The 10,535-nt window shown below is 36.0% G+C and overlaps 2 protein-coding genes across 8 annotated transcripts; both read left to right on the plus strand.

The window, feature by feature from the left end:
• Positions 1–153: 153 nt before the first annotated feature.
• On the plus strand, positions 154–6,305 carry LOC108989573 (cholesterol oxidase-like). 6 transcript variants are annotated; one of them, XM_035689028.1, is made up of 7 exons: positions 154–273; positions 445–762; positions 2,146–3,880; positions 4,183–4,605; positions 4,806–4,962; positions 5,054–5,296; positions 6,223–6,305. In XM_035689028.1, the coding sequence occupies exons 3-7, from the start codon at positions 3,617–3,619 to the stop codon at positions 6,261–6,263; spliced, it is 1,128 nt and encodes a 375-aa protein (XP_035544921.1). In that variant the 5' UTR covers positions 154–273; positions 445–762; positions 2,146–3,616; the 3' UTR covers positions 6,264–6,305. The 6 variants fall into 6 exon arrangements, with proteins under 6 accessions (XP_035544921.1, XP_035544925.1, XP_035544920.1 ...); XM_035689032.1 differs by lacking the exon at positions 154–273 and having other exon boundaries at positions 314–762; positions 2,146–2,764; positions 3,623–3,880; XM_035689027.1 differs by lacking the exon at positions 154–273 and having other exon boundaries at positions 314–762; positions 2,146–2,570; positions 2,648–3,880.
• A 43-nt stretch (positions 6,306–6,348) lies between these two features.
• Positions 6,349–9,746, plus strand: LOC109006357. 2 transcript variants are annotated; one of them, XM_035689025.1, is made up of 6 exons: positions 6,349–7,160; positions 7,239–7,582; positions 7,956–8,219; positions 8,312–8,517; positions 8,878–9,015; positions 9,135–9,255. In XM_035689025.1, exons 1-6 carry the CDS (start codon positions 6,361–6,363, stop codon positions 9,162–9,164), a joined length of 1,782 nt encoding a protein of 593 aa, XP_035544918.1. In that variant the 5' UTR covers positions 6,349–6,360; the 3' UTR covers positions 9,165–9,255. The 2 variants fall into 2 exon arrangements, with proteins under 2 accessions (XP_035544918.1, XP_035544917.1); XM_035689024.1 differs by having other exon boundaries at positions 8,878–9,746.
• The last annotated feature ends 789 nt before the right edge of the window (positions 9,747–10,535 follow it).

Raw genomic sequence — 10,535 nt, forward strand, 5'->3', positions numbered from 1 at the left:
CCTGAAGTAAGAAGTTCACAATAATTACCAGAGTATTATTTGATGAAACAAATAAAAAAAAAAAGAAAGTATTATTTGAAGTGGCGTGACCGTCTATCAGATTTTGAAAATTTATTTCTGTCCGAACGAGGCAGAGAGATATAACAAGGACGATGCTACTGGCACCGATGGTCCAACCGATAAATTACAATTTCGGACTTAATGGAGTGGACTGGGCTTGATCAAGACTACCAATTTACCAAAAAGCTGAAAACCGTCCATATTGGTCCTAAGGTGTTAGAGTTTCCATTAATGTACTCTGCATTTACTGGGAATCTTCTTAATTAAACCGTCGCCTTTCTCTCTTTACTTTTTTTCCGGGTTTCTTTCACTTCGCTCAGCTTCTTATCCAATCCTATACGGTGTACACTAATGCCATCTCTCTCTCTCTCTCTCTATTGTCAGAAGCCATTGCGGTAGGGTGTCTACACTGTGAACAACAGCTGCTCTATCCCTACCTGTCAATTTGCACGAGCAACTCTCCTTACCTTCCCACTTGCGGTTCCCCGGTCACCATTACTGTCGTCGGTTCAAAGATAACAACAGCCGCTTGCTCTGTGATCTCAGCCAGCCATCACACGAAGTCTGACGATGTCAGTGTCCAGGTCATCGCCAGGAAGGGACGTCATTGTGCCGGGCGACAATGCCGGAGACGGGAGTCTCTTCAAGGACTTTGAAGTTGCCTTCGGATACCGATCTTCATTGATTCCCTTGCACTTCCGGGTACGCGCACACTGACTCAATTTGTCTCCGGACTCTTTTCTATCTATTTTTACAATTTTTTCAAAATTTTAAATAAAACATAAAAGAATAATTTAATTTTCTCAAATCTAAAAATAAAAATTATATTAATAAAAATTATATTCTAATAATATTTTAATTTTATAATTTTTTATTTAAATTTTTATTTAAATTTTTTTATTTTAATTTAAATAATTTTTAACTCATCTATTCTCAATTTAAATATTTTACTATCATTTACAAATATTTTAGTTCATCTATTTTTACCGAATATGTCTGCCACTTCCTGTACGATCCTCGTGCTTTTTTCTTTCTTTTTTTATTAATTGTAAATTCAGTATTTGAATTCATGTTTTCAACTTTTATAAAATTGATATCCAAATTTTAAGAGATTTAAAATTAAATACCTCTATTAATTTTCCCAATCAAAATCTAAAGGAGCTTATGTGCTATGAGAATCGACAATAGTTAGCCAATGCAAAGTTTAAAATTTGACTAAAAGTTGAAGTTTTTATTAAAATTAAAATTATTAGAGAGATTAATTTACATTGAACTATTCATTTAAAAGTCAAAATAATAATACAATATTAGAGATTTTAATAATAATATTTTTTTATATGTTTTGCAAATATACTTTATATATTGATTAATAATTTAATTTTTACTTAAAATTATTTTTTTTTCTCAATCTAATTTTCTAGTAGTAGTCATTGGGAATATTTTTAGAGTAAAATATTATTTTGGAGTTGAATAGTGGTTGATCAAATTTAGAGAAAGGGATGAGTTTATTGTAGCTCAAAGTGGAGTTTTAGAATTTTGATTACTCCAATACAGATCACTTTTGAACTACTTATCAAAATTTGACTAGGCACTGATATTTGGTTAGGCCAATGCCAGTGCTCTAAAACCTGGTATCAATATCCAGGTTAGTCAATTGAAAGTAGGTGAGTAATGCTAGATACAAATTTCAAATAGACAAAGTTTCATACAAGCCTTTTGTAAAAATGTAGATTTCACTAATAAAAAATAAATTTTTTATATTTTTTTAGATGAGGTTTACTTTTTTTACAAATAATTATATGAGATTTATCTATTTAAGACTTGTACGGATCATTTCTCATAAATCACGATACGTGATATATTGATGTTACATGTAAATCATACCAAGTAAATTAATCAAGATATTTAATTGCGAGTTTATTAAAATTAAAATATTAATTTTATCAAAAATAAAAACTGAGATCTCTAATTATAAAATCGTAAAAACTCAGACAATTATTTTGCAATTAGTTTTTTTTTTTTCCTTCCTATCCTCTGACCTCTGGGTCAACAAAATATCTGAATGAAAACCGTATCTAATTTCAGAGGCTCTGTGTGCGAGGTGGGGATGGGTAGAAAGAGCTGCCGAAAGCAAGAGATTTGTTAAGGTTTTTTTTAGAGACGATCATTATTCACTATACATTAAGTCTGGTAAATAGTGCAACCTAAAGTTTGCCACGTAGACATATGGTGAATGTACTATACGGGTCCACTCCTCAATTTGGACGCATCTATCTAATAATCTTTTGACAATTATAAAAAATTGGTTTGATTATGGTCAACTTGATACAATCATTCTATTAGAGGCACCTCTTCATCCTGATCATCAGTTTCTCAGGGAGTAGAATTTGCTAATGACTAAGGTTGTTATGACCAGAATAACATGTGTATGTCTAAACATTCATGATAGTGCCGGTCCAATTCTCTTCTATTTGGCCATGAATGGAACACCGTTCTGCTGCTGCATGCAGGTACAGATTCTGTTCGAGTTCTTTTATTGTGTCCATGCAGATTTTGTACTCCAATGAAGCTTGGTTAATTTTTGCAGAGATCCCGGTCCTTGCCTCGTGTATATGGTCGCTGACCAATGAATGAACCTGCGTTTAACGTCTAAGCCTATTACCTTAGCCTATGTATTTGCAAGTCTCGTGAAAACAATGTGCAGGTAATATTGGCTATAAACATGAGTATCAATCACGACGAAGCCTTTGCTTCCTGCATGTTGGGACGAGAACTTCAAAAATATGTGATTCTTTTTTAGATCATATTGATTTGTATACTTTTGTCTGTTGGCAAAAGTACATCTGTTGCCTTCTGCATTTACGAAAAATATGGTTAATGGAGACATTGTAGGTATCCATAGTGATGGAGCATATACCAATGCGATTTATATGATTGGTACAAGAACAATGGAACCAACATGTTTATTTTTAGATTCTAATAGTTTGTGAGATTCTATACGGCTGGGAAAAAAATACCATGCTGCTTTGTGGAGTTTTATGCAAGTCAATAACAGAAGACTGGAGATACGTTGTCTTAGAGCAAATAAAAAATTTGTGGGACAAGAAAAATGGAATCTACATGTTTAGTTTAGATTCTAAAAGTTTGTCTGATTCTATACAGCTGGGAAATACATATCGGCTGCTTTGTATAGTTTAGAAGAATTCCGGAGGTAAGTTCTTGATGAGGAGAATATAACAAGGCGACTGCATTTTGTGCATTTGTCTCATCTAATTATTTCGTATTTAAAAAAAATGATACAGCCAGTTTATTGCAAAAATAAATGAAGTTATGGACACTCATTGACAGAGACAAAATAGTATTATCTTGTAACTTCCACGATGGCAGTCTTTTCGGCTATAAATTTTATAGAATCTAAAACTGAAATTCTCTTATATACTATATATTCTCTTATCTCGTTCCTTTCACTCTTCGTGAAGTGATATGATACTTCATATATACTTGACCATACATAAGAACTTTGGTTCAAGAATCTTTGATCGGGATTTCAAAAAAAATGAAGGAACAAGCAGAGTTTGCAAGAAGGCTTGGTGATGGAGAAGAAGATGGTTATGATGCTGTTGTTGTGGGGTCTGGATATGGTGGTTCTGTTGCTGCTTGTCGCATGTCAATGGCCGGCATAAAGGCATGTTTAATTGAAAAAGGGCGGAGATGGAAAGCTCATGATTTTCCAACAGACAGCTGGAAGATCATGTCTGCTGTAAGGATGGAGAACCATAACTTAGGTGTCAGCTTTGGCCCAAAAGATGCTCTATTCCAGGTTATTTTCTCTTTGCTATCCTCTTCTCTTTGGAATTAAACATGTATAAACACGAGACAAGGTGACTGCACATTACTAGACTCGTTAAAATGATTTACCAGTGCAGAAAAATATCATGGCAAATTGATCTTTTATTAAGACACAAAACATCTGTACATCTAATGCAGCATTTTTGCAATTCAGTAATAAATCTGTTTGTCCGATCACCAAAATTGCATGAAACCTATACGTGCAGGCTTGAAAAATAATACGCAAGGAGTAGAAAACCAGTTTTAAACATGTTTAATTTCTATGAAACATAGGTACATGAACAAAATGATTCTCTAGCAGTGGTGGCCTGTGGGATTGGTGGAGGTTCACTTGTGAATGCAGGAGTTATGGTGCCAACCCCAGTTCGTGCTAGAAGAAATACAAAGTGGCCAAAAGAATGGGAAAGGGATTGGGATATTTGTGAAGCTTCTGCTGCAGCCATGCTGGGAATACAAAGAGTTCCTGTCAAGTTCCCTGCTGCGAAAGTCTTGGGAGAATTAACTGATGGAGAGATTGAAAAAAGTTTTGAGACTTCAATGAAGTTAAGCGTGAATTTTGCTCTTGAAGAACCAGTGTCCAATTCAATGAAGTCTCAAAAAATGGGTCGCTGCTTAGCCTGTGGAAACTGTCTTGCTGGGTGTCCTTATAATGCCAAAAGTTCTACTGACAAAAATTATCTACTTTCAGCAATCCAGGCATATCCTCTATCACTTTATATATTTTTCGTAACTGGCAAACTATTTATATTTTCATTTTCTTAGGGCAGGACAGTTCCATGAATGTGGAATTGCTTCTCAGATATTTGCCACTGAAAGGATAAACTATTGTTTGGGTCGTCCAAATAGTTTCTTGATCTTTCCTTTTATGTAAAAATCAAAGTTTCTTTGTGATGCAGGCAGGATGTGATGTGACAACAGAATGTCAGGTTCACTACGTGGTTAAAAACCCATATGAAAATTTCCAAGAATGCAGAATTAGCAGAAAGAGAAGAAGATGGCATGTTTACTTGAATGAGATTGACTATATAACTGCTGATTTTGTAGTCCTCTCAGGTACAAAGCAGTTGGGGCAGCTCATTTTTAGATTTTTTTGTTCTTAAACAAATACTTTAAAATATTCCAAAACTGGTATTTTTTTCCACAGCGGGAGTTTTCGGCACAACTGAGATACTTTTCCAGTCACAAATGAGAGGATTGAAACTGTCAGATTCACTTGGGTCCGGATTCAGCTGTAATGGAAATACTGTGGCCTATCTTGCTGGAAGCCCTGCACCGTTGAGTTCATATGGATTAAACAGAAAGCAACTCTCGAAGATACCTTTTCAAGAACGGCCCAGGGCCATCCATCTCTTCATCTTACACATATTCATCGGGCTTCACAATCCAGGTCTTGAACCTTCTCTAGACTCAAAATCTTAACTTCTAACTACTTTTTTTCCTTGATGTAATTATTTGGTTTTTCTTTACAAGAAACACATCTTAAAATTTTTGGGAAACAAGATTATGAGATATAATGAATCCATAAAATTGCTTTTGGGCTCACAAGATGCCTTCAACGTGCCCGTTGCCTTGGAGCTGACCTTAACTGTATGTTACCGTGCATGTGTTATGTTTAGACTTTGGATTCTTATTCAATATGCTGGTAATCCCATAATATTAAGGAAGATTGCAAAAATCAAACACAAGTCAAATGATTTCTAGGCTGCAATCATGGCTGCCACAATCCAGCAATAACTGCAGAGTGTAACCATAGAAAGATTACAGCCTCAACACTAGTGTATTTACTTTAAATAGATTTTAAAGATTGTATATAAACTGTTACAGATCATCAATGAATTAGATGTGGAAAAATTTCAATGAAACAAAAGCAGTGTTTAAATTCTTTTATGGTATCAGAGCAGATGTCATAAGTTCGAATCTTGACTTTACACTCTACTCCATTTAATTAAATATTCAACTTGTTGGGCCTATTCATTGAGGAAAAGTCTGGCCTACAAGTGAGGAGGAGTTTTAAGATATAAAATAAATAATAAAATCTACTCCTTCCTATTAGCTTAAACTTTTGGGACAATCAAGGAGATATTGATGTATCACAGTCTATACTTTGATCGTTTCATGATCTTAGAAGTTGGGGTAGCTGGTATGGTGAAGATGGTTTATTTAGGGCCTACCCAGTCGAGGTCTTTTAACATGAAATTCTCTATAAACACATGCTGAAAGTATGCAAAGATGCTGCATATATAGACATGCATAATTATAGAAATTCTGTCACCAAGGATTCATATAACATTTACCCTTTTTCCATTGGCTCAGGGTGCTGTACTTCCAACAGCATATCCTTACTTGTTGTTTAAAGGGATCACAACTTACGGATGGCCAACTGGCTTCTGGTTCTTTCATGGGGTACTTGACAAGATAAAACATGTTACAAATTTTAAAGCAAGCCAAGCAATGGTACTTAATGCAATGGGATATGATGACAACGATGGGAAAATTACGTTTCACAAGGACATGAATAGAATCTGCTTTAGTCCACCCAATGATCCTTTACTACCAAGAAAACTCAATGCCTTTCAAAAGTTCACTAAGAAATTAGGAGGAATCCTCTTCATATCAAGGTACCGAAGCACATCAGTTCATCATTTAGGTGGGTGCAATGCATCATCAGATCATTTATGTGGTGTTTGTAACCCCAGTGGTCAGGTTTTTGACCCAGAAGGTCCTGCCACAGTACATGCGGGTCTCTATGTCTGCGATGCTTCTTTAATCCCATGTTCTGTTGGCATAAATCCCTCTCTTACAATCGCAACTGCGGCTGAATACGTAAGCAAGCACCTTGTGAGGGATGTTCTCATGTACAAGAACAATAATGACATTGAAATTCCTGTTAAAACTGATCATCAAAGTCCTCATTCTACTCCCGAGAAGAATACAAGGGGTGATTGGAGATCAATGGTCATCTTTAAAGAGACCATGAGAGGTTATATTGGGGGTATGCCATCCACAGCTTATTTGAAAATGAAAATGAACTCTCGAGATAAGAAGGGCCCGGGTGAGTGGAAATGGGGTATAAGAGAATGTCATCCTCTTCTAAGAGGGAAAGTTGGTGGATACGTGGAATTTAAAGCCATTGAGAAGGACAAGTTACATGTCTTAGAAGGGAAAATAAATCTGTGTAAAGTAGATTGCAGAACTCCTTACACTCAGTATATGCATTATCATCTTCTCCTAGCAGCTTCTTCTGGCTCAAGGTATGAGAGGTTGTTTGTAAAATTCTCTTCCTTTTCTTTTCTGCTACTGCAGAACTAATGAAGTTTGAGTTCATGCAGATATGTTCTTGAGGGGAAGAAGATATTGAATCCTTATCTCTTTGCTTTAAATGCTTGGAGTGAGACAACAACATTGCATGTGACATTCAGGAAAGTTATTATGAACAATTCAGGGGAAGACGAGATGAATCTCAAAGGCGAGTTTCATATCTCCATGACAGAACTTTTGAAGAGCTTGTTAAGCCTCGAAGGAAACAATAGAGGAAGGCTCATACGCCTTTTATTACGTACTCTTCTAAGAACCTACATCTTCCAGATACCGAGAGGGAGTCACAAGGACTTCACCATATCAGATTCATGCCTTAAACGTTATCCAAGCAGCACCCTGCACGAAATAAAAACAGGTAGCAGGAATCTAAATATATTGTTAACAAGCGTGAAAACTGGAATTCGATTAGAACTAGTATAATTAATTTTTGCGGTCCTGGCAGTATTGACAGACTAAACCTCGGAAACAAAAGCTACATTGAGCTATGAGATATTCATTCAAATTTTACTAGTATGTGAATTAAAACGAATGAAATGCAGTTTAAAGTATAAAATGAATAACATGACTGGAAGAGCTAAGAAGGAATACCCAACATCATCAAGTTGTACGCTCAACTTGTGACTTGACCTCATGACGAAAGTGCAGTTACATGGGCACAGAGATCTTTTTTGTTACTTTTCCCTTTACTACTTGAATTTATAATCTCGTGTCCTTTGTGTATCATGCAGAAGATGGTTTTTTTATCAGTTGTAGGCAATGGAAGTGCACCCGAATCCCATTGACGCTAGAAGGACCAAAACAACCAAAACCAGTTCTCCTTCTTAATGGGCATTCTACTGAGAGTTATTCATTGCCTACAGAACCAAATGATTTAGTCAGAACTTTACTGGAAGAGGGGCATGAAACATGGCTACTGCAACCGAGGTTGCATCCTCTGAATCCTTCAAACTACTTCACGATTGAAGATATTGGAAGATTTGATGTTCCAGCTGGTAAAAGAATATAAACCATACATACCTCATTTGAAATCAATTCTTAGTTATTCTGATGTCCGTGCTCAATTCTCACCTTGTTTCTTTTACAGCGATAAATAAGATCCTTGAACTACATGGGCAGCACACAACTATACATGTCGTTGCACATTGTGTTGGAGGCTTAGCCGTACATATAGCTTTAATGGGGGGGCATGTATCTTCGGCCCATATAGCCTCCCTGTCATGCACCAACTCTTCAATGTTCTTCAAGCTTAATGCTTCATCAATGTTTAAAATGTGGCTTCCTCTGATCCCGGTAATCTCTCCCTCTCTCTCTCCCCCTCTCCAGGAGTGCTAGCTGTGGCTCTGCCCTTGTTTTGCTTTGTTTTTTCAGATGTCTTGCTTAGGTGTTTTAGTCTTTCTTCTGTCCCTTAGTGTGTAATATGTTCATCAAATGATAATAATAATGATAATAACAATACAAGAATGACAGTGATAAATAATAATAATAATAATAATAACAACAACAACAACAACAATAATAAAGAATGACAGTAAGCCAAGTAACAATCAATCAAAATGAGTGAGAAATTAAATCTATAGGTTTAATTTGGTTTAGCTCAATATCATGGAAATCTCTTTCCTCGAGCTTAAGATCTTTGAATTCAACATGCAGCTATCAATGGTTATACTAGGAAAGAACAAAATTCTGCCTTTGTTGGAAACATCAAAGGCCAGTAGGCGTCATCGGCTCCTGCAATATATTGCCCGATGGATACCACGGTGTGAAAGATGCACCTGCAACGAATGTGAGGTATTTTCTGGCATATTTGGAAACACATTCTGGCATGAAAACATAAGCCCCAGCATGCACTACTGGTTGCACAAAGAAAGTTTGACAAGGCTTCCCATGGCAACATTTCCCCATCTCAGAAAAATATGCAAGGCCGGTTTCATTGTTGATAATAATGGCAACAACTCGTATTTGATCCATCCTGAGAGAATGGCCCTTCCTACCCTTTATATTTCTGGAGGACGGAGTCTCCTTGTGACTCCAGAGACTTCATTTCTTGCTCACAAGTACATGAAGTTACACCAGCCTGCATTTAGACATGAAAGAATCGTTGTGGAGGGTTTTGGGCATTCCGACCTATTAATTGGAGAGGAGTCGTATGAGAAGGTTTTTCCTCACATTCTGTCTCATATAAGATCATCAGCTGAAGGAGGAAAAAATGGTGAAACCATTGCCGAGGGAAGGAAGTACGGTAAAGAGTCCTTGGAGTGGGAAAATGATCCATACGAAGAATATGGTGGATTTAGGAGTTGGTTTCCTCCTTTAGCTGTCATTTTGCTGTTTCTATTCTTCTTTTTCTCATTGTCTTGTTTCTAGCTCGCCTCCGTCATACATGTAACTCTATTTGCATTTTTCCTTTCGTGTTATGTAGTCCATTTATTGATTTGACCCCACTTTTGCATGTCATCTAAAAAAGATTTATGTTATGGACACAAAAATTTGTGTTCACTCACATACTTATGAAATTACTGTTTATGAGTATGTAAATCATCTACACAAAATTCTTTGTTTTTATCATTTTCCTTTAAAAAGGTTTTTGGTCATGTATTTTTTCAAATTAATCATTTGGAAGTTCATTATCCCATTACCCATATACTTATCAAATTTGTTAGAATATTATTTTTTAATATTATTAGTATTTTGAGGTTTGAAATTGTTTATTATATTTTATCTGAAATTTTAAAAAAGTAGTAAAATTAAATGAGATGAGTTGGGGAAACTTTTATATTCAAACTAGGTCTAATTAGAAAATCCCAAATATGGTGTCTTTGTTTCTAATTTAATTTAACTTAACTTAAATTACCCTTTGATGTACAAAAAATCATTCCGTTTCTTCAAGGATGCCATAAGAACATATCCTATGCATTATCACTCATAAACATCCTAGCTGCTTTGTTATATTGATCTGCAGGGAGCCGCAGAATAATCTCATCCAAAAATTCATACATTGACCTATCTTGCTAAATGATGCATCTGATCCAAATGAGCCTTCACCTTTACTACGCTTTCTACTGCATTCCCTGAACATATGCTTATCCAACTCAGTCCTTGCGACGGTGTTGGCAGCCATAACTTTCAGAACTTTGCTCAATTCTAGGGAAATGCTAACCCGGGACACTTCCCTTGTTCGGCGACAAGTACTTGCTACAACTTCTTCGTCTCCTATGCAGCTCATTTATGTCTATTGGCACGTTCGTGATAGTTTCCAGTACACTGCCTCATGCCCTCAGCTCCTCCTCAAGGCAGTCTTCCTCCTCACA

This window comes from Juglans regia, chromosome 4 (assembly GCF_001411555.2).
Source record: "Juglans regia cultivar Chandler chromosome 4, Walnut 2.0, whole genome shotgun sequence".
In the NCBI taxonomy this organism is placed as follows: Eukaryota; Viridiplantae; Streptophyta; class Magnoliopsida; order Fagales; family Juglandaceae; genus Juglans; species Juglans regia.